The 25,914-nt window shown below is 33.2% G+C and overlaps 1 protein-coding gene across 1 annotated transcript; it reads right to left on the reverse strand.

Annotated features, from left to right (window-relative positions):
• Positions 1-1,191: 1,191 nt before the first annotated feature.
• On the reverse strand, positions 1,192-17,085 carry LOC123662412 (tenascin-like). Its single transcript, XM_045597256.1, has 8 exons — positions 17,016-17,085; positions 4,818-4,952; positions 4,368-4,505; positions 3,706-3,835; positions 2,793-2,929; positions 2,229-2,425; positions 1,435-1,654; positions 1,192-1,340 (listed from the first exon to the last, which is right to left on the reverse strand). Exons 1-7 carry the CDS (start codon positions 17,083-17,085, stop codon positions 1,496-1,498), a joined length of 966 nt encoding a protein of 321 aa, XP_045453212.1. The 3' UTR covers positions 1,192-1,340; positions 1,435-1,495.
• Between the last annotated feature and the right edge of the window lie 8,829 nt (positions 17,086-25,914).

Genomic DNA, 25,914 nt, shown 5'->3' on the forward strand with positions numbered 1-25,914 from the left:
TATTAGTTGGGCGCACACATTTTAGGTGAATAATCTTGAGCTTCTGAAAATGTTTTGAGACTCATTACATAGCCCTATTCATTTTGTGCCTCCCACTTTAATACGTTGTCATATAAAAATTTACATAAAATTTGGATGATTTACTTTTATAACGGGAAGAGTTATAAAAGGGTCAGAAGTGCGTGTAAATTTTAACTTTTGGATAATATAGTTTTAGAACGGAAAGAGATAGCTCAAAAGGTTCAGTGGTTTATGAGTAAAGTAATTACAAATTTGATGTAGTTTAAGATATCCATGAGGTCTTTTATTTAAGCAAAACTAAAAACATGTCTTGCATCTAAACTGTTGCTTCAATTGCACTATTTATTTTTGTACTTATATAGCTTTTAAATGGTAATTAGTGTGTATGATTTAATTTAATGCGCCATTTTCCCTCTTGTATCCTGTTCCCCAATAGTGGCGTTGTTCATTAAAATGTCTAAGATATTCAATCAAATGACTACCATTTTCGCGATATGGTCGAAACTTTGGGTCGCTTAATGTCCAAGGATGTAGGAAAATGTTTATGGCCATGGATCTCAAAAATAAGAAACACCTTAAAATAAATATCGTTTATTTACACATATTCGTTAATTTCGTGTACATATCTTTGGTATAACCTACCCATTCATATAATATGTCATTAACATCGAAAATTGCACTCAGAAAATACTGCATTAATATCAGTGGAAGAAATATTTTATAAATCTACTCTTAATTATAATTTACAATTGAACAACAATCAACAACTTTGTTAATAATTATTTACAACTTATTATAAACTTTGAAACTACGTCCCATTTCATAAAAGACATTTTATTGATAAAATATTTTTAATTTAATACATATTTTTTTTATTTATTTAATTAAAACACGTAATGTTGTGATTGAAAAATGCTTTAATTCCAATCCATCGAGTTCTTTTTTCACTATTTGTTTTATTTTTTCGTCTTGTCCAAATATTGAATATCTACACAAGACTTTTATTTTATTTTATTAAATTTATGTTGAAACGGGACGTATTAACGACGGTAATGATTCATTTTAGATCGGGTTGTGCTAAATATAAAACAATATATTTAAATCAATTAACAATATCTAAAAAACTAATAATTATAATAAAATTTAATTTTTATTTTTATACGTTAGAATTTTAACATTTATAAAAGAATAAGTTTAAAAGGAACTCAATATTATTATAGATTTTTTTTAATTGTTCTTATTGGTTCTTAATGTTTACACTGGAATTGCTTTCATTTACAGATAGCGCTATCTTTTTCGTGACTGCCAGTTTTGAAATTCTGGAAAAAGATCACTATATTTTATTATAATTTCATAAAAAGAAAATATATATAAAAAGTATTACAAATTTCTGAACAATAGAAAGGGAATTACCAGAACGTGCCACGGTAAACAACAACAAGATGGCGGTACTTGGATTGTCACAAAATAGCTGCTAATGGACAAAGATGGCGGCGACGAACAAAATGGCAGTTGCCACGTGAGGTGTTACTGTGTTCGCTCCACCAAAGTCATTGGCATCTGGCGAGCAAGTCTTACAAGTGCAACGTCCGGACAGGCAATATCCTGGTTCGTCTTCTTCAGACACGCATTCCTGTAAAAATTAAATAATTTTTAAACAAAATTAATCAAAAAAATATAAAGTTAGTGATTTGGTTAGACAAATATCGGATGTCATTTTTTGTACAACAAATATTTTTTTCTACCATGTGACTTTCTGAAAAAATATTGATATTCTTCCATTGGCTAGTAACAAAATTTTGTATTATTAAGGCCTCTATGATTTGATGTATTTATACTGCATCAGATAAAATGTCAATAAAATATATACAACTATTTATTTAAGAACTTAAAATGTTAATTGTATTATTAATTTATTAAAATAATATCCTTAACTGTAAGTGTGATAAAAATGTAAAGTGAATTATAAATATATTTAAAAACTAAATGAGCTATTATTTCTAGCGTGCCTTAGAGAGCACCTTAAGATCTTAATCCCCCGGGGTTGAGAGCTAACGTGCTATCATATAAACCTGATAACGATAGTTTCTCATAGAAAAGACTATATCCGCAAACCCGAAGTAGAGCATCGTGGTGGATTAGGCTATCTTCTACAACATGGTGAATGAGGCCTATGCTTATCACTGCTATAGGCTGAATCATTTCACCTCATCCCGGCTGCACTCCTGTCCTGGTCGTTTTCGTCGCCAGCAGCGCGGGGGAGTCCCCGCAACGCGCGCGTCGTACGCACAGGCGCAAGTACCGCCCAGACAGAGCGCGGCGCCCGGGGACGGCGCGTCGGTGGCGCCGGCCAGCGCGTCGCACTGGACGTCGTACTGGCAAGGAGCGTCAAGGGCTTTTGCGGCTGTGCAACAAATATTAGGATTATTTAGTTACTTGCTAAACTATTTCTGAGAGAAGTTAATACCTAGTTTTCATTAGCCATAATCGTTTCATATTTCAGATTGAGGTATTTTAAGATGAATTAACTAACTTTTCAATTACAAACATAATTTTAAATGCTAAATTCTATTAAAACATCATTTGTATGAGGTAATAAGCGAACACGAGTTGCAATCTATACAAATTTGGTGAAATGTCTCAAAATATATACCTACCCTCGGCAAACCAGTATGGCCGATTAAGCATCAAATTATACAACATTATAAGCAGTTTTTGCCTAACAGTGGGGCCTCTAATCTACAATACAATAAAGGTAAAGCATAGATTACACTCAACACACGCGTTGATGTCTTTGAACGCAACCCAGTTGTTTCTGCAGCGGCAAGTCCCGCGGCACTCGAGCCCGACTCCTGCGCACTGTAACTGATCTTCACACTCCTCGCCCAGCACCGCGTCTCTTACACATCTGGAAATATATACCCAAATTACAAACGAAAGCCGTTAACTTTGCCTCTTCGTGCCATTTTTAATCATTATCTTAACGAAATCTAAATTCGAACGGCTCCTTTGTAACGTGACCATAAATAAGGGGATAAACATTTTTGTAGGAAAGAAATTCTCTTTTCTAAAGTATTTTCTATTACTTGCGATTTTGACAATCACACACACATTCAGCCAGTAATATACAAACCACTGCTGGCCATAGGGCCTCTTTCCCCATGTAGAAGAAGCTGCTGGCGTTTTATGCACCACGCTGCTCCATTGCGGGCTGGCCCCGCAAGTGGGGCTGGATATGTTCCCTACTATGAGTAACGATCCCTATCTGAGGTACCGTGAGGAGACCCAAGGACATATATCCAAAACCGGAATGAAATATTTGTACAAATATAAATATCCATTCCGAGCGGGAATCGAACCCGCAAACCGTCGCTGTTCTAGGCAACTACTCACACCACTACACCAGCTTAAACAATGGTATAAATAATGAATAAGGAGATCGAGTGATTCGTTATTGTGTAATGATTTTTTTTTAATTATAATATTATTTCTCAGAATATTATCATCAACATTATTGTATAGTGACGATTTAGGGTTCAAATTAATATCTATACATATATTGACCTGTTTTTTATTCCCATCAAAATATACAGTCCCTATCGGATGAATAGATATAACACATCACAAAAAAAGAACACTCTCTATGTCAGTATTTTATATTCCAAAATTAGTACGCGAACTCACCGTGTCCCATTATCTCTAGGACTATACTGCAGCTGGCAGGTGCAGTAGCCTCGTACGCAGAACGCCTGACGTTCGCCGGTGGGATCCCCTAGATAGCAGTTCTGATCCACCACGCAACGTTCTCCAATTACTGAAATTTTAATATAGTAAATCGCTTAATATTTTGCTTTTTTAACTCATTATATATAATATGTAAAGCAGTTAGGTAGAGTACAGCAGGAAAGAAAGATCTTGCTTGAAATCTTAAAAATACCTCAATCATATAGAAAGTACATAAAGGCTGCCTAATAATACTGTTCCTAAGTAGCGTTGTGTTCCTGTGGTGAGTAAAGTAATCAGAACTATTGAGAATGCGTGTGTTGGCAGAGAGGGGAGTCAGATCGAAAATGTCCTTGTTATGTTTGTTACAGGCGTCTATTGGCTACAGTAACCGCATATCATCAGGCATGCGCTTATTTGCCACTCAAGTGGTATAAAAGAAATAAAAAACGAGTGTGCCTTATTGTTGACCATACGACTGAAGTAAAACTTTCTCTTTTCACTAACTTTATATCTCCCTCTCAACTTCGATCACACCTTTCGTAATGCTCTCGCCACGCATTCGCCAGCTTCCTCCCCAAGTCAAGAGTGCGTAAAGAAATTTTACTTCAAAAAATAACTACCCGCAGTTTCGTAACAGCGGTCGGTTTCAAGGTGCGCGGTGGCCAGGCAGGCGCACACGCCGTTAGCGCACTCGGAGTGCAGACCCATCGTCGAGTGACACTGGATGTGCTGGACACATTCCTCGCCATTGTGTGCCTCTGAAAATTAATATTATTTTGATTATTAAAAGCTGAAATGCTTTGTTCATTCTTTAAAGGCATTTGATATTTATAGTTTTTTAGAAACTGTAAGTTAAATCGAATTTTTAAAAATCGTTATTAATTGCTTATTCTTAAGAAGTAACTCTTCATAACCTAAATGATTAAACGTGCATAAATGCCTTATACGCAACAGCCCCTAGTACGACAAAATTTTGTCCAAGACCATTATCCGTATTACCTGTATAAACATTTGCCGTGAGTGGGAATTGAATCTAACCAACAATTCGTCAAAGACATTACAGAAATTACCTTTCAAACAGCCTTTATGCGTGCTGTTGATAGCAGCGTACACGAAGCCATCCTTGCATACGCAGTAGCTGCTCTGTCTGCAGAAAGCGTTGTCTGGACAATCGATGTCCACGTTACAAACGTTTCCTGTTCTCCCTGTAATAATAATCGTAAATTTGAGTGACCGTAAGGGTTAAACGTACTAAATTTCTCATCATATAGGTTTTTGCAACCTGCTCCCTGAACCTTGACATAAATATATCCTGCAACTAAGGATAACTATTACCCAGCTACCAAACGAAGAAACGGACACCCAAACTGTGAGTTAGGGCACAGCAGGTGACACAAATTGTTCAAAATTTAACGGTTGGTGAACTAACCGAATCGTTTTTTAAATATGGGAACATTACCTAAGTTTTGTGTGGACTGTGCATGACTATTGCGTCTCAAAAATCTTAGCGAATCAATTTATCTCACGTTTGTCTTGTATCGCCTGTGCGTTACTGGTTTCGAGTATTAATGACGGAATATTTTTTGTAAGGTATATTATGAATTATTTATATTTCAAAATAGCGTCTCAAAAAACTCAAGAAATCTTGTATGCAATTTCGTAATCTTACGGGGCAGTCTATAAAAATTAAAGAATCTCGATCTCGTCATATTTTGTGGACGAGTACTCGCGAGATATCCTCGCCCGAGATTGTACATAATGTTATATCATCATCCTTTCTACAATATAAAGTCATAGAGAATAATTGCATTTTATTATGTAAAAACAATGAAAGATACCAGATTAGTCAACTGTTGTTCGTTATTGAAACAATAGATGCAATATTCACATTTCGGATGCGTATAATAGTTATTATAATCTGAACACATAATGTGGTAAAAAAGAATGGACTAGCTATTGTAATGGAGAACAATCGTTTTTATTCATTTTATTTCTGATAAGACTTTGCATTTGTGATGATTTTGAGTTTTGTTTTGTATTTAATTATTAGCTGTACCCTGCGCGCGTTGCACCCTTTTTTATTATTTTTTTGGTCGTACCTACTCAGAAATCTTTGCGGGTTCATGCACAACACTTTGTTGAAGATCATGACATGATCAAATTCATAGTTTACGATTCTATAAAGGACATACAGACATACATTCATTTGTATATAGATTAAATATTTCTTATAATAATTGATTATAAATATAAGACCATTGTTGTGGGAATTAAATATTCATCGCATTAGGTATAATTGACGGGTTATTAGATATTTTTGTCAGTGTCTGCAGTTTTTGTTTATATTACGTCTTTTCGACCACTGACACGCCCGTTAAGTTTGAAGTATTAATTTGTTTTTATATATTTGCATAAATTACAAGTACGAATAAATACATAAACAAAGAAAAGTTGATTATTTACAGAAACATACAGACACATAGGTAACAACAGAGATATACTACTACAAACATATTTCGCACTAAATTCGAAAGTGGTTATTATTTCTTACGAGTGTGAAACTGACGCTACAATTGTAATTCCAAAGTGTATTGCTCACTCTTTATAAAAGAAATTTAGGTCAAATTGTTCTTAAAACTCGATGAATTGCAATTGTCTGAGCTTTCTTTTTACGTATTCGATTATTTTGGTCCATTTGATGACGTTTACATCACTCTATACGCCGTAGTGTATGTGCGCGTGTTGTTTCCAAAAGACTGCACTAAATTGGATATTTTTTTTGTTGTGTTTGTTGTTTACCAGACAAGGTCTTGTGTAACAAAAAATTCAAAAAAAATCTTAATACCTATTGCTCTTAAAATAGCAAATTCAAAAATATATATAAAATTGAATAAAAGGATTCACTTTACCTATATTTTTTTAAACAAAACGTCAAACGAGGAAAGAGTTTTATTAACAAATAGAATCAGATGGCAAACATTCTTCTATCAGCAATGTAATCAATTAGACAAGCAATTAAGATAACTGTGTTGACGTTACGGAGGCTGTGCACACTCGTACCTTTATTATGTTTAATTACGTACATATTTTTAATAAATCTCTCTCAAGGCTGTCCTAGATTAGACGAGATACTCATTCAATTCTTTTAATTTTCAAATGAATAGCTCTATAAACATGAATGGTTATATAAAAAGTAAACATTTAATTTAAAGTTTGACCTAAAATTTATGAAACATTATCCTAGTAACATCTGATGCCAAAAGTATGTCGGTCATAATAGCAAACGGTCAAATCAAATTTATCAAATTAATTAGAATTGGTAAAAAAAATAATGTTAATTAATATAATTTCTAAATTGGAGAGGGCAGTAGGGTCTTCGGTGCAAGCCTGCGGCCAGTAACCCGCTTGCCCAGCGTCGAGACTATGAGTATTAACCCCAATTATTTCGACAGAGGCGCTTCGGCCCTAGTTCTCGGCAGTTCCACTATTCCCGAATACCGCTGGTGAAGGCTGAATAGAAGTTGCTTAGAACCGGGATGTTTGGCGCGAACATGGGGAGGCATATGTACAGCGGTGGACTGCGATAGGCTGCAATGATTATGATATATATGTACAAAGCAGGCATTTAAATTTTAAACATGGATACAAAACCTATTGTGTCGGCTCGGCTATCTTAGTACTTCTTAAGTGATATAATATTATTTATAAATCTGTATTTATATGTATATCCAGTTACGAAATTACAAACCCATAATATCCCTAGTATATATTGAAAGCAGGTGCAGGACTAAACACACTTGTATATACCTAACAACACGTGTGTGCAAGAAATAAATAGATTAACTAATTCAACAGACAAGTTTTAAATTTTTATTTTTATAAGTTATTATTGTCATAGTTCGTAAAACAAAACGTGTATCAAATGCGCCATTTCTAACGGTCCATAAAATATTGTCTAATGATTGGAAAGATGATTCGAATTTTAAAATGCATATAACTGTAAGATCTGGTTTCAAAGCAATGACAATTTTATGGTGAATTTTAAAAGAACTAACTTTATTAAATTTATATGATTTTTATATTAAAGTGTGAAATTACTTTGGAGTCGTTTCAAACCTAATTAAGATTTAAGTTTTAAATAAAAATATACCTTAATATTTTCTTGGGGAATTAAAATCTGTTTCTTGTTTCTTTTGTTACAGATAATTTTAATTTATATCGAAACATAGAATGAAAAAAGTGTGAACCGATTTGTGAAATGAACCATTTCTGACTATTAAAAATCCACTTTTACAAGCATTACCTACTAAGTCATAAATATTACGTTATGTATACGGATACGGATATTCTTAACAAAAACACTTCGGTGTATCCGGATTTTCGGCAAGGAATCCCCATTCTACTGGCGGTATTACAGTCAATTTTAAGGCTATAAATAGCCTCAATCTATAACAGCAAATATTATTATTATAAAAATGAATAACATATAATCGTCATGTGTGATGATCATAATTTTTAATGTTGTTAATTTTTTTAAGAAAGATATATCATCATTGTATATTATTTTGACAAAAATACACATTTCTTTCAACAGAATATTAATTTATTTAGAGTGCAATAGGAATTTTTTAATAATAAAATACTTATATCAAAGTACACATATATGTTAACTTCAAAGGTACTGTATTTCTGAGTATTTTTACTAAGAGAAGTTACTACACCCGTTTAAGTACTGTCCTCAATTAACTGATAAGGTAATCTCTTGTCGCTGTTTAACTAAATTTAAAAAGCGGTCACGTGTTTACCAGTTGCTTACAACCTGCGGTTTTATTTTATTGGTATGTAATAAGGATAAGTGTAATAAACCTTAATGTGTAACCTAATGTTGTGAACAATTTGTAGTTAGGTACTCATTATATTTCTTTACTTGAATTATTATTACAGCCTATACAGTCTACTGCTGGACCTAGGCCTCCACAAGTTTACGCCAAAAATAACGTGAACTCATGTGTTTTGCCCATAGTCACCAGCCTGGGCAGGCGGGTTGGTGACCACAGGGCTGGCTTTGTCGCACCGAAGACGCTGCTGCCCGTCTTCGGCTTGTGTATTTCAAAGCCAGCAGTTGGATGTTTATCCCGCCACCAGTCGGCTTTTTAAGTTCCAAGGTGGTAGCGGAACTGTGTTATCCCTTAGTCGCCTCTTACGACACCCACGGGTAGAATACTTGAATAAAACTTGAATATAACACTAGTAACAAATATATACTACTAGCTGTGCCCGCGGCTTCGCCCGCGTTGAAATCAGTGTGTCACAAAGTTTTCCCGGCACACTTCCAGTTAAACTCTCATTATAATCGGCTTAGCCGTTCCGTAAACCTTCCTCTTGAACCGCATGAAAATCCGTTCAGTAGATTTTGAGTAAATCGATCACATACACTTTTGGGGACTGTTTTATAATACACTAACTGTTGCCCGCGACTACATCCGCGTGGTTATGAAGATATGCATTACTATTAAGATGTTTAACGCATTTTTTTTATTTCAGTCACTTGAAATGCTTATCACACTGAGTAACTTTTTAAAAAGCACAATTTAGTATAATTTAATACTTGTTTTTATAAAACCTCTCTATACACCACATTTTAAGTTTTATTTTCAGGCTGTATATGTTTCATACAAACTATCAACCCCAATTAAACCCCCTTAGCGGTGGAATATCGCTAAATCTCTCTACTCTACTACTATTATCTACTAACTATAATCTACCTCCCTGCCAAATTTCATCGTTATCCATCCTAGATGGATGGACCTTCCAGCTGTTTTTGGGTTCTCGTGATGAGTGAGTCAGTGACCTTTCTCTTTTATATATATAGATTACGATGTATTATTTGGACACCTCCTCACCATCTATAGAGCATACACTTTAAATTTCAAGTCTCTTACTTCAAAAACATAGGACTTTCGTACAAACTTCCAACCCCCGTTTTACCCCTCTAGGGGTCGAATTTCGTAAAACCCGTTCTTAGCGAATGTTTACGCCCTATAAGGAGCCTATCTGCTAAATTTCAAGTTTTTAGGTGTTATAGTTTCGGAGGTTTCGTGGTGAGTGAGTAAACCTACCATCCCCCGTTTTAACCCCAAAAGGGAGTTGATTTCTAAAGATAGATTATTTGGACTCCTTCTCATTATCTATAAGGCATACATTTTAAATTTCAAGTCTCTTACTTCAAAATCATGGGACTTTCATACAAACTTCCAACCCCCGCTTTACCCCCTTAGGGATCGAGTTTCGTGTCATCCGTTCTTAGCAAATGCCTACATTGTATAAGAAACCTACCTGCCAAATTTCAACTTTATAGCTGTTATAGTTTCGGAGATTTCGTGATGACTGAGTCAACCTACCATCCCTCCGTTTTAATTCCAAAAGGGAGTTGATTTCTAAAGATATATTATTTGAACACCTTCTCATCATCTATAGAACATACATTTTAAATTTCAAGTCTCTTACTTCAAAATCATAGGACGTTCATACAAACTTGCAATCCCCATTTCACCCCCTTAGGGGTCGAGTTTCGTAAAATCCGTTCTTAGCGGATGCCTACGTCTTATAAGGAGCCTACCTGCCAAATTTCAAGTTTGTAGGTGTTATAGTTTCGGAGATTTCGTGATGAATGACCTTTCGCGTTTATATATATTACTAGCTGTGCCCGCGGCTTCGCCCGCGTTGAAATCAGTGTGTCACAAAGTTTTCCCGGCAAAATTTCATCAAAATCGGCTTAGCCGTTCCGTAAACCTTCCTCTTGAAGCTATTATCATCTCTCCATTGGCGAAACCGCATGAAAATCCGTTCAGTAGATTTTGAGGGAATCGATCACATACACTTTTGGGGACTTTGTTTTTTAATACGCTAACTGTTGCCCGCGACTACGTCCGCGTGGCTATGAAGATATGCATTCAAGATGTTTAACACAAATTATTATTTTTATTTCAGTCACTTGAAATGCTTATCACACTGAGTAACTTTTTAAAAGGCACAATTTAATATAATTTAATAGTTATTTTTATAAAACCTCTCTATACATCACATTTTTACTTTTATTTTCAGGCTGCAGTATAAATAACCTATCAGGCGAACTTATAGCTGCTGTATATGTTTCATACAAACTATCAACCCCAATTAAACCCTCTTAGCGGTGGAATATCCCAAAATCCGTTCTTAGCGGAAGTCTACTAACTATAATCTACCTCCCTGCTAAATTTCATCTTTGTCCATTCTGGATGGATGGACCATCCAACGGTTTTTGAGTTTTCGTGATGAGTGAGTCATTGACCTTTCTCTTTTATATATATATTTCGACGCATTATTTGGACATCTTCTTACCATCTATAGAGGATACACACATTTTAAATTTCAAGTCTCTTACTTCAAAAACATAGGACTTTCATACAAATTTCCAACCCCCGTTTTATCCCCTTAGGGGTCGAGTTTCGTAAAATCCGTTCTTAGCAGATGTCTACGCCCTATAAGAAACCAACCTGCCAAATGTCAAATTTGTAGCTGTTATAGTTTCGGAGATTTCGTGATAAGTGAGTCAATCTACCATCCCCCGTTTCAACCCCAAAAGGGAGGTTATTTTTAAAGATACATTATTTGTATACTTTCTCATCATCTATAGAGCATACATTTTAAATTTCAAGTCTCTTACTTCAAAAACATAAGACTTTCATACAAACTTCCAACCCCCGTTTTACCCCTTTAAGGGTCGAGTTTCGTAAAATCAGTTCTTAGTAGATGTTTACGCCTTATAAGAAACCTACCTGTCAAATATCAAATTTGTAGCTCTTATAGTTTCGGAGATTTCGTGATGAATGAGTCAATCTACCATCCCCTGTTTTAACCCCAAAAGAGAATTTATTTCTAAAGATACATTATTTGGATACCTTTTCACCATCTATAGAGTATACATTTTAAATTTCAAGTAGCTTACTTCAAAAACATAAGACTTTCATACAAACTTCCAACCCCCGTTTTACTCCCTTAGGGGTCGAGTTTCGTAAAATTCGTTCTTAGCGGATGTTTACGATCTATAAGGAGCCTACCTGCTAAATTTCAAGTTTGTAAGTGTTATAGTTTTGGAGATTTCGTGATCAGTGAGTCAACCTACGAACCCCCGATTCAACCCCAAAAGGGAGTTGATTTCTAAAGATATATTATTTGAACACCTTCTCATCATCTATAGAGCATACATTTTAAATTTCAAGTCTCACTTCAAAATCATAGGACTTTCATACAAACTTCCAACCCCCGTTTTACCCCTCTAGGGGTCGAATTTCGTAAAACCCGTTCTTAGCGAATGTTTACGCCCTATAAGGAGTCTTTCTGCCAAATTTCAAGTTTTTAGGTGTTATAGCTTCGGAGATTTCGTGGTGAGTGAGTAAACCTACCATCCCCCGTTTTAACCCCAAAAGGGAGTTGATTTCTAAAGATAGATTATTTGGACACCTTCTCATCATCTATAGAGCATACATTTTAAATTTCAAGTCTCACTTCAAAATCATAGGACGTTCATACAAACTTGCAACCCCCATTTCACCCCCTTAGAGGTCGAGTTTTGTAAAATCCGTTCTTAGCGGATGCCTACATCCTATAAGGAGCCTACCTGCCAAATTTCAAGTTTGTAGGTGTTATAGTTTCGGAGATTTCGTGATGAATGACCTTTCGCGTTTATATATATTATAGATAGATGAATAGACTAGTCACAAGAAAAACAAAATTATCTTTTGGCTAGTCTCATCATAGTATATATTTGTTATTAGCGTTAGCATTTAAATTTGTAATTTTAAAAATTATGAAAATATTGAATTTTGTATTGATATTAATCTTATTATTTATTCATTTAATACCGGAACCCATACATAATTAATATTAACCGAATGTTTTATTAATTTACAATTAGTCAGTCGCTATATTAATTATCGGTTTCTTTTATCACTTAAATTTATGCTTCTAATAATTTTAAAAGATTGCATTGATTGTAATTTCATTAGATTGTAGTGTTTTTAATGTGATTATTATTTGTTGAAGTACCGGAAGAGCATAAAGATGGAGACACCATCTTCCGAATAGTTAATGCTAATTTTCTGATTGGTCAGTCGCCATTTTTGTCATGAATTGGCGGGATTGTTGTCCTATAAATGTTATAAATTGTAAGTGAAGAAGCGTTTAATTATTGTGCGGCTAATGTTGCTACTCGATAAGTGGCAAGTGAATAGTGTGATAACGTATTCAATGTAGCTAAAAATTTATTGTGAATGAATAACTATATATTTAAAGTGAGAAATAAGTGTTTTGTGTTGAGTGTTCTCAGTCGTGTTCTACACTAGTATTAATAGAAGTCAAGACATATTCGTCAATGTTGACTTATGTGATGATGTGTAAAAAACTCATGATGCGTTGGATTTAATAATTTTTGTAAAAAGTGTTCTAATGAAAGTTAGATACAATACCGTTACGGAGAGGACAGTATTAAAAATTTGTAAAAGGTTGCCAATCACTGGTTTAAAGTATCCAGTTTAAGTAAACTGCCACCCCAATATGGGTAAGTGTTGCAAGTAGAGTGACAAATTAATAAGACTTTTCAGCTATACCGCGATGTTATATAGCCGATACATTCTTCAAAAAATAGGGTACAAAAATATATTTATGTTTTATAGTTGGTGCGCTTAAGAAAACTTTAGATTATTATTTTTAATTGCCTATGTTTTAACACATTGTGGATTTGTATATAGTCAAAAAAATAATAGGATTTTAAGAAAATAACACGATACAACTTGACTGTATCCAAATAACTTCAAAATGTTCATTGTTGTTACGTGACATATCTTTCATCTTCAGTGGATTTAGGTACTATACCGATCTAAGTTATCGTTGCTCTTTAGTCTCCATTAGTAAGGTTCATTTTATTTTGTAATAAATTTGTAAGACTATAACTTGCGATATTCAATTATTTTTTCAAATTGATTTAATAAAATATGCTAAAAATGATCACGTGCTCCTGCGAGATTTGAAAACGACCTTATAAATTCCAAAATTTTAAATCAACTGACATTTGTGTCACACACATCAGCCTATCGCTCGACATTGGCCTCCACAAGTTCGCACCAAAAATGGCGTGAACTCGTGTGTTTTGCCACCACGCTGGGCAGGCGGGTTTGTGACCGCAGGGCTGGCTTTGTCGCACCGAAGACGCTGCTGCCCGTCTTCGGCCTGTGTATTTCAAAGCCAGCAGTTGGATGGTTATCCCGCCATCGGTCGGCTTTTTAAGTACCAAGGTAATAGTGGAACTGTGTTATCCCTTAGTCGCCTCTTAAGACACCCACGGGAAAAGATGGTGAGGCTATATTCTTTACTGCCGTAACCACACAACAGGATAATGCTTTTTTATTGAAACGTGTAATTTTATGACCACTGTTATTCTGTTGCAATTCGTTGTATAATATACTTATAATTTCGTTTCTTATTTTGACGAAAGCGTCTCAAAAAACAACACAGCCATCAAGTCATTCATTATCTCGTAACCTTGTAAGGTATCACATAACGTTGTATTTAAAATTATATTTATTTTGAGTAAATCTCACAAAATAAACATGAAGCGCATAACAAAATGTGGAGAGTGTAACATACTTCAAAAACAGTTGCACAACAAATCAGGTAAAACAGGCCGTTAATCGTGTATAAATGGGTATATAAGCGGTTACTAAATTCTCTAAGAAGTGTTCTCATTTGAGTTGCAAGGATTCTATGCACTGGGTCAATGCATTTCGCGTATTATTTAGTACGAATAATTGCCCTACATTTATGTGTAAATCGTATCACTGTGTTAATTATTGTTAATTTAATTCATGTTCTGCAATTTGAGCTTCAATTCAAGTGTAACGTCTTGTTATATACGCGGTAGTAATTACATAAATTATTACATTGCATTTATTACATCTTGCGTAAGTGTGTACTATATTTTCACTTTTATACAATGTATGAATGAACACTAATTAATCGGTCTTCAATTGTTTTTTTTTTGTTGTTGTTGTACATGTGTTTGAGTGAGTGTGTGTGTTTTTGTTTATGTGTGTAGACGTATGATTTTATAAGTGATTTTAATTTAATTCGTTTTCGTATACGTATTCTCTAGTCTTAAGTTTATTAGCATTTATTAAAAATTTAAAATAATCTTTCAAATCGATCAAATCGATTCTGAGTTAATGAATTCAATTCCATTGTCCTACAATATTTTATTTTTATTTAACTTTTGCCTTATAAAAATAATATTTTGCCTTATAAAGATACCCAATAAAAATAACATTTAAATTGGCAAATATTTAAATAGCATACCTTCTAAAATCAGATATACATTTACCTAAGATTTTTAAACAACTTTTGTCTAAAATAGCGCTGGTTAATATATAGCCGTGTTTGGCAACTTGTCATGAGACCAATAAAAAGGCACTACATATAAGATATAGAATGATTAAGCGTAATCAACCGTGAGAGACATGTGACAGCTACATCGTAATCTAACCATTTTTAGGTTCCGTGGACAAGAACATGGAACGTTATTTATTTATTCCTCAACAACATAGCTTACAAATTTTATTTGCATCAATAACAAAGGAAAAATAAGGTCCCGGTGGGGAGACCCACAAGAACTAACAAACAGACCGGAAATAAATATTTGTATAAACACAAATATCCACTCCGAGCGGGAATCGAAACCACGACCGTCGGTGTTTAGGCACCACCAACACGGCACAGGACCATTACGCTAGAGTTGTCGTCTTTTCACTTTCATAGAACATGTAAGTATTTTTATTACCTCTAAAATAATAAATAGTAAAAGTTAGTTACAGTTTATATAGCAATTTAATTCCTGTTTTTTTTTTTTATAAAACTTATTTTAGTTTTTTATTATGTGATAGTACGGAACATTACGTGTGAGATTCTAGCTCGCGCTTGGCCAGTTTTATCGTAATTTCTGATTTGTTTTAGCTTTATGTTATCATTCCTTCATTACCGTGTTTGCGTTACACAAGTAATTCTTGCAATCTATCAAACTTAGGAAGTAAAGAATCTTTTGTGTCACTAAGTAATTATTTCAAACAATTTATATAATATACAATTGATATTCTTTAAAAAGTGCTATTTTTATATTACATGGGTATATTACGTAACGTACGATCTTTTTTTTACGTGGGGAAAATCCATCATAGATACCCTCCAGGGCGGGAGCGCCAGAGAGTTATGTCAGACTTCTGCTGACTAAAAAACCACCAAGTGTGAGCAGTCGACCACCTGGGTGGGCCGAGATGGGATCGCGCTAGCATTCGCCACCTCGCCCCGGTTATTATTGCGACCTACTACTAAACTTTAATTATATTATTAATTTTTTTTTATTTCCACTCATTTCGTCTTGTCTTGTATAAACTCGCAGAAATAAGTAATGAATAAAATACTAATTGTTAATTCTGTTCAATTTCTCAAGCACCTAAGTGAAATTCTTTATGAGAATAAAGTATATATATACTATAAATATATAAGTATAACTAGGTCGGCAAACAAGCGTACGGCTCACCTGATGGTAAGCGATGGTCGTAGCTTATAGACGTCTGCAACACCAGAAGCATCGCAAGCACGTTGCCGACGCTATCCCCAATTCCCCCCAGGAGCTCTGGTCACCCTACTCACCAACAGGAACACAAAACTACTTGAAAACAGTAGTATTTAGCTGTGATCTTTTGTAAGGTCGAAGTACTACCCAATCAGGCTGCTCCATATTTTGACCAGGAAATTTCCTGCTGTGCCCTTAAGTCACATAACAAGAATTAGATTATTTACTTAATTTAATAAAGTATTACATTACTTACTCTACCAATTACACTTTAAAACTATTTCAGCTTATGAAATCCTTATAACTATAGAAATATAGTGACCCTGTTTTGCACGAAATGATAGGACAATCTCATGTGTGACCTATCCCTCAGTACTAGTAAGTTTTTAGTAATGATTTTTTGACATAGGTGTATCCGTATGAATATTTGTTACCTTCGTTATTATTACAATTGTAACACAGAAATCGCTGTTTATGTAACATGATGAGTAAAAACGTTAGTGAATCAGACACCTTATTTTAACGGACATATTGTAACGATTTTTTATTAGTTAAATTATAAAAAAAATATATAAAATAAAATACTTAAAGGTTCAGTAAAACTTACGTTTTTCAGGTCCCTGGGCGGCGACCGCCACAATTAGCGCAAGCGCATACAACCAGCTCCACGCTGCCATCCTGTGACGTCACTGCGCGTGCGCACCTCACGTCTGACACAAAGAATATTTAAATTAACATTAAGGTTCCATGTCACACTGCTGTTATAGATAAGATAACTTTATCTAGACTTTTGTGATTAATTAAGCGATAGGAAAAATACTTAGCAGTCACGAGATGAAGGGTCGTGGTGGGGAGGGGAGATCGGATGTACATATTTTTTTAATTAATGGTTTAAATTTAACAGTTTGTTAGTTTTTATTTTCTATAATTAGTTAATATTAATAATAATAAATAATACGAGTAATAGTAAGTTAAATGTCTTGAGATTGAAATAGATGTAAGCCTAATGATCATAGATGATTGTATAGTTAGTATAGTCTGATGATGTTTTCAACGTTTTCATATTTAACTCCATAGCTCCGTAAGATGACGCTAGCACTCGTTTGACACTTACACTAAATACGTTGCTAATTGAATTCTTAACAACAAGTGTTTAAGAAAATTCTAAGAAAAAATATTTCTATAACAAAAGAATGTTTGAAAAGTGGAAGTATCTACTCTAATTTTATCCACTTTTTGAAATCTGTTAGATAACAATAAACTTTCAAATAATTTAAACCTAAGTTAATGTTCAACTGTTTATGTATATGTAATGTGTATCTTTGTCTTTGGTAACAGCGCGTAATTTACAAAGTTCTGGTCTAGTGGCTTTGAAATGTTCACACAGAGGGCACTCTTGCGTTTCATACGATCGATGGGATGGTGAAAGTGTACTAAAACACTACTTAGAGTAGCTCGATCCCGTGATTCCTTTCTTATAGTATTTGGATGGAGATATTTTAAGCGCGAATGTTACTGTTTAAATGACTTTTGTGGTAAATAAATATATGGTACGCCTGATGGTAGCCAGTCACCGGAGCCTACGGGTAAGGAACGCCTGAAACATTAGGAGCATTGCAAGCGCGTTTTTGGCCCTAATCCCTTACATTCCCCGAGATCTCTGCCTACCTTAGTCACAACATAAAGACAATACTACTCGAGTATTATTTAGCTGTGATCTTGTGCAATGTTGAGGTAGGTACTTCTCTAATCCAGCTACTCAACATTTTGAGCAAGTTTTTTTCCTGCTGTGTGTTACAAACAGATTGCCAACCCTATCTGTAAATTCATCACCTTTCTACCACCGAACCGCAAGGCATCGCATGAATCTGCACCGCTACGTGGTGAAATCCCACGATCTCGCACTAAGCGGTTTGCTTCCTTGTTCCTAATACGCACCGCAAAAATTTGGAATGCCCTTCCGGCTTCCGTTTTTCCAGCTAACTTAGGTATCTTTAAATCAAGAGTGAATAAGCATCTTCTAGGCAAGCGCGCACCACCGTAGGCTGCATCTTCACTTACCATCAGTTGAGATCGCAGTCAAGCGCTAGTCTATTATCTATGATATTTAAAAAAACTGTAAATTCAATAAAGCTTTGTCTAACAAATGTCTTTTCAATTTTATACGTATTTTATCCCTAATGTTATCTTGGCAAATGATACATCAGAACACATCGTCAATAGCCGTAGTCATTGTAAGTAATATCTCTGGACATTTATGAAGGTTTGTAAAGTATGCCAACCATTATTTATTTATTTAAATTAAAATTTCGCATTTATTGTTTGTACATGTACTCATTGATATATTGTCAATTGAGTGATTTTTTTTTACAAGTGATATACATGAGGGCTTATGAACCCATGTCCTTTTTTATTCTAAAAACATGCAATTTTTTTTTTTATTTTTTTTTTTTATTTCAAGGTAGGCGTTACTCAATTAAGTGATTATACAAAACCCAATTACTACAGTCTATTAAAATTATATCAACTTTACGCAATTAGGTATAATTGATCATATCTCGGTTGGCTTAGCACTACCATTACATAGAATATTTTAAAAAGAAACAGTTTATTATTGGAATCTCACCCATATTCGTAGTATAAAGATTTTTGTTAAGTATATACAACTGTACGTACATCCAGGTATGCCATCAATTTACCAATTCCTCATTAGCAATAATGACACATGTTGTATTTCTTTCTATTTTTTGTTTTGTTGCTTATTATTGGTGTATAAGAGTTACTGACATGTGCAATGTGCAATCATATTGAAAAAGTACCTACATAGTCCCTAATATATCTAAGAATAAAAATAGAAAAAAAAATCAATACTCTTTGACGGTTAGCAGGAAAGTGGACATAAGGTGCCAATCAAACCACTAATTGCAAATTCATGCGACGTTTCGATCCTTTATTGGACCATCATCAGGCATCTACAAAATACAAACATTGAAGAAAGTTGTACAACCAATGAATCCATAACAACAACAAAACAAAAAAATTGTGTAAAATACTTATAACAAATGGACACAACGATAAATAAAGAAAAATCAATACATTTAGGAAAATGATATTATAGGAGATAAATTGTAGGGATAACTCCTAATATTCTACTTCTAAATGAAAAAAAAAAGAGTTATATTACGTTGCTATGTGATTTTAACATTGACATAATTATATAAAGTAATATGGCCACCGATTACTCGATGACTTAACAACTTGTCCGTGAGGTCACTATACTCGTATTGTTTGCGCAGTTGAAGCATTGCGCAAATCACTCAAATTATAATTTGGTATTGTCAGTATTGTGTAACCGCTGCTGTATTATTAGTTCCTAAGATATTAAATTTGTAAGATTGAATTTTCGGTCGCTTTGATTTGTTTTACTAAATATAATTCTTGTACTTTTTCGTATTCTTTTAACATTTTTATCTGAGAAAGTTGCTTTAATCTAATTTTTTTTGTTTGTATAATTTTAGCCAAGATATTAAATAGCAAAAATCACGTAATAATTTAAAGTATGAGTCGCATAAAGTTTAAAGAAATTTAATTAAAATTTAATAATCACAGATTAGATAATTGTTTTTTTATTTATTTATTTATTTATTACTTCTTGCATACATATAGTCAAACCCTTTTACGTAGTAAAAAAAAAGAAAAAAAAAACAGAACAGAAATAAAATTAAACAAAAAGTAGTTACAATGACATCATGCAAAGGCGGTCCTATTGCTTTAAGCAATCTCTTCCAGACGACCTCAGGTAAAAGGAGATTATTAGTAACAAAGTTTTATGTACAGCAAAGTAAACATATATGTTTTAATATTAATACAAAAAAATTGTGGTTCGAAAGTGCTTTTGTAGCTTCTATATTTTAATAAAGAGATGTTTGATTTCGTTTAGTTCATCACATTTTCTAATTTATTAATATATACAAAAACATAATAATATACAATGCAGATAAAAGCCGATAACGTCATTTAAACCATTCTCCCGCCAACTCTCCATCCAACAGCGTTTCAGAACACGAAAATCTACTTACAAAATAACCAATAACTTATTATACGTATTTATAAGGTAAAGTTATACCGATATAATGACATACAAGTTACACTATTAAACCACCTATCATCATTTTTAAAATGTAACACTCGATACAAATTCGAATACAATATAATATTACACAATTGTAACAACAAATTGGACTTGTAATAAAAAAAGAAACACGGCAAGTCGTGACTGGATCAGCGGATCTATCCTCTTGCTAACAAAGAGTGTTGGATTTAAGGCTGCTTGTAAGCTGTGCGTTTTTTAAAGATTTATACAAACGGAGTTTACTCTTTAAGAAACGCAATGAGATTCGCATGATCACACGACTAAAGTAAAACTTACGAAATGTAACTCTCTCTCTTTTTATCTTCACTAAGTTATATCTTACAAGAAAGAGATAAATATATTTTAGGAATCACGGTAATCGTTCGTCGGAGCTGACACACACACTATTATAATTAAATAATGACGATGTAAAGTATCCTTTTGAAGCATATTTATATAAAAAGATTTTAGATTTTGGTTTTGTTATGTATGTCCGTGAAATATACAGTAGGAATATTTTGAAGGCTATTTAAATTATGCACTATATGTTACGATATTTTATTTTGTATTATAAGTAATTATTATCGATTCACATCATTAATTCACATCATTAATTCACATATTTCAACACTAATTTTGTATAAAGTAGATGGCTTACTACAAATTGGTAAGCTACATCTCACTTTTATAATAGGTACGTTATCAGACAACACTTACAAAGAATAGATTTCCTTTTGACATCAAAAGTATAATATAATTGACAAGTAATAATTTTGGCTAAAATTACCATTAATCGTTTGAGTTATAAAAGGAAGTACAGTTAACAGAAGTTCTTCACTGAAAATGTAAAGAGGTCGCAGACAATACATGCAAGATATGTAAAGTTAAAGGTGAGATATTAAAGTAATTATGTGGTATTTTAATAAAAAGAAAAAATAATTGGAAGATTAAATTTTTATAACAATAAGGCTTGGGGTTAAGAAACATTATTTAACCACTCGTTTCAATTACTTAATATTATTACTTTTTTGTTTCTAAAATTAAACCTTATACTTTTTACTGGATTTTCTTCCGTGGTGGGGTTCCGGAAATACACATAATACACATGCACAAACGCCCAGACCACGACAAACATTGATATGGCCAATACAAATATCTGTCGTGAACGGGGATCGAACCCGCCACCGCCAGCGCAACAGTCAGTATTGTGACCGCTGCGCTAACGCGTAAAGTATAGAGCATTTATAATTTTTCTATCAGTCCTAAAAATATTTATACACATTTGGATTTGGAATATTCTATGCTTTCTTTAACTTTATTGAGGTGAGAGATCAGGAAATATCTTTCTTAAAATTTGGAGCGAAACGATTGTGGAAGTACAACAGTCTTACAGAAGATCACAGCTAAATAGTACAGCTCAAGAAGTATTGTGTCAGGTAGACAGAGCTGCGGAGGAATTAAAAAATACTGAATTTAAGTTCGGGTATCTCTCGGGGAATTTAACTTATGTATTTTGCAATCATTAATTGTTGTCAGTTGCAATGAAATGTAGATGTCGACTTAAAAGATCATTATTCACACTGTTTGACGTCTATTAGACAACGCTTTAGAGACTATTTGATTAGTTAACGAACGGCGGAACTATCGGGAAGCTCACACAAAAAAAAAATTTAGTCCTATTGGATTTATTTACGACGGTTTAAAAAAAGGTCAGTCGTGACCACGTCGAAAGATTTATCTTGCGCCGTTAATAAAAGTGTGAGTTAAGGTTCTCTACAGACTTACTCCTGACTTACATAATACTAGTCAGTATTATACTCTATATATATACTCTACTAAAAAATACTACAGCCTTACTGTTTAGTTAGGTCTAAGTATATTACACAATAAATATCCAACACTTAATTAATCAAAAGAATAATTATTGTAACAAAATAGTTAGTCGGGAATAATCATTTTTAAATAGTATACTGTACTAATAATTTTGTCACTTCATTTAAAAATAAATTATAATGATATCGTTTGAAATTTTTAAGAAAGTTAAACTACACTTTATTTTAATTTTTATATTTACTATTATTGATCGTCTTAATTTTATATTTATAATTTTATATTATATTGATAAGTAATAGACACATGTGTTAATTACATAATAATATGAATAAATGTTACTTATTTTGTTACTGCGACTCATTTTATGTCTTTCATTTTAGTTCTAAAAGCAAAGAGATATTTTTTACGGATATTTTTTCACTTAAGATATGCTTGAAGTAACAAAAACTAAATAAATTAGATAAACTTTTTTTTGCACTGTAATTGCTTAAAAACAAGAAAACGACGGTTAGAAAGAAACATTACAAAAAAATGTGATCGTAATTGAAAAAATAAAAAGGAAATAATATGGAATAATTAATGTATAAGTGAGAATTCTCATTACCCATATACCTACTTCTATAAAAACAAAGGATCACTTACCAATGCATTGCTGTCTTTTTCTTTTTAATTAAAGATTTTCTTTAATAAAATTAATATTTTGTTATTATTTGTGTACTAAGATGTCTTTCACCGCGTCAGCCGTAAACATGTTACATGTTACATACACTACGGTTTAGTCAGACTAATAGTTTATTTTTCAATGGTCAGATTAAATTTCTTCAGGTCGGCTCAAGACTTTGTAGCTTAAAATCTATTTTTAATAAAATGTAAATAAATTAATTTATAAAAAAAAAATATTACGGATTAAAATTTAGGGTGAAGAGAATAAAAAAAAAATGTGGATAGCAATTTAGGTCAGTTCGTATGAATTGAAGATTTCGTTCATTTATTTATTAATTAATTATTTATTTTATGATACACATTTACGTTTCTTATTAAGCGTTGTAGGTACAGTTTTTGTCTAATGAAATCATGTGTTCACAGGATACGCTCTGCACATATTACAGGTATTATTCAACAAGATAGTAGTTGGTCAGTTTCAGGGTTGCAACCTTGTTTAATCGTATTAATTTTATTAGTTTTTATTTTTAAACATAGATATTCCTGTGTGGCTACGGTACTAAAGAATTTAGCCACCCCCTCTCTTCCCGTGGGTGTCGTAAGAGGCGACTAAGGGATAACACAGTTCCACTATCACATTGGAACTTAAAAAGCCGACCGGTGGCGGGATAACCATCCAACTGCTAGCTTTGAAATACACAGGCCGAAGACGGGCAGCAACGTCTTCGGTGCGACAAAGCCAGCACTGCGGTCACCAACCCGCCTGCCCAGCGTGGTGACTATGGGCAAAACACATGAGTTCACGCTATTTTTGGCGTAAACTTATGGAGGCCTATGTCCAGCAGTGGACTGTGATAGGCTGTAATGATGACTAGATATTCCTTATGATTTCAACTACTATACCTATTTTCTTCTATAAATCATTACTTGATGATTAACAGCCTAATGAATATTCGTAATATACAAAATTAGTCACAAAACGAATAAAACTTGATCAAAAGAGATTTTTTACCGTATTTTAACGAATATATTTATCTAAAAATTAAGACAAAAAAGTGAAATTGTCTATTAATAATATAATCATTATGATATCACATTTTTTTCAAAACAAATACGTGACGATAAAGATGTTAATATTGTTTATTGGTGATAAGATATTTGTTATCTTTATAATTGTTCATAGTAACACATAGATCACAGTGACAGATAACGTATTTCTTGATTTATTTTATTTATTTATCCGTTATACATTTTTAATAAAACTAGTTGTCGCCCATGTGTCAAAAATTGAACATAATTAAAAATTAAAATTAAAGAAAACCAAAAAATTATGAAAATAAGAAACCTTTTTTTAAATAAATTCAAATTGACTGCGGAATTTGACAATCAACAAAAGAGTAATATAGAGGATATATAAACTGCTAGTTGTGCCCCGCGTTCATTTGAATAATTGTGTTTGCTCGCAAACGAAAAAAAAACCGACTTCAATTACATCGACGAGTATTACAACGTAGATCGGAATCGTGGAAACGTAATCGGAGAAACGTAGATCAAAATCGGTATACCCAGTAAAAAGTTATTACGGATTTTCGAGAGTTTCCCTCGATTTCTTTGGGATCCCATCATCAGATCCTGGTTTCCTTGTCATGGTACCAAACTAGGGATGTCCCCTTTCCAACAAAAAAAGAATTATCAAAATCAGTACATCCAGTAGAAAGTTATGTGGTATAATACAACGTAGGTCGACGAAAAAAGCGTCAAGTAAAAACGCATTATTAGATATAACTCGAAAAGTAGTTGTTAGATCTCAAATAAATTTAAATGGGACCAATTGGCACACACCACCTTTCGATTAAGACAAAATTTGTTGAAATCGGTCCACCCGGTCAAAAGTTCTGATGTAACATACATAAAAAAAAAAAAAAAAAAAAAATACAGTCGAATTGAGAACCTCCTCCTTTTTTGGAAGTCGGTTAAAAAAAAAATAGCCTATGGCCTTCCGTAAAGGACAATTTACTAATTGAAATTTTTATTTTTATAATCAATTATTTATAGTTAAAAGTGTATAGACGTTGCCAATAATGTAAGATGTATCGTATAGCTTGATTTAATATAACCTTCTTCTGTAAAATAATTACCAAATTTGTGATTTTTAATGTGTCCTTTTATTGAAAGCAGATGATGAAGATGAGAGAAAACACTTAAAATATTTAAAAAAAATAATAATAATAATCGAGCACTGACAGCCCTAATTCCAGTCGGAACGAGATAGTCCATCTGAAACAATCCTCTTTGTTGATAACAACGCACCGTGACGTGCCGTATGGGTCCACGGACGCTAAAAATAAAAATCAATTTTCACCACAGCTCGGCCCGACACGGCAAACGATTTTATTGTGGTCAACTATCATTTCCTTCATTGTGTTTGCGTTAGGAGAGTAATGAATTAATAGCAATATTCTTCTGTTGTGAGTTTAGTATATATTATAATATTATGTGCATCATATTTTTATTTAACTACGGATTTCAAGAAGCAAATAATCATACATTTTTTTATTGATAGAAATTTTGACCTCTATACAAAAAAAAAATTGTCTTATTTAGACCGAAATTGTTTTCATGTAACAAAGCAGGTCACATACTTTCCGTGTCGCAGATTTTAATATATGAAGTAAATTAAAAATGTGTTAACACATTATGTTATAATCTGATAAAATACAAAAATGAGAATAAGCATTTTTTCAATTATTTTATTCGATTAATTTAAATAACATTAATTAGTATTTACTTAACCTGCTTATCTATTAAGGCTTCCGCTCGTAAACGATATAGGTAAAAAGATTACCATCAGAATTAGGATTTGCACAAAACACAGCGT

The sequence above is a fragment of the Melitaea cinxia genome, chromosome 2 (genome assembly GCF_905220565.1).
Source record: "Melitaea cinxia chromosome 2, ilMelCinx1.1, whole genome shotgun sequence".
NCBI lineage: Eukaryota > Metazoa > Arthropoda > Insecta > Lepidoptera > Nymphalidae > Melitaea > Melitaea cinxia.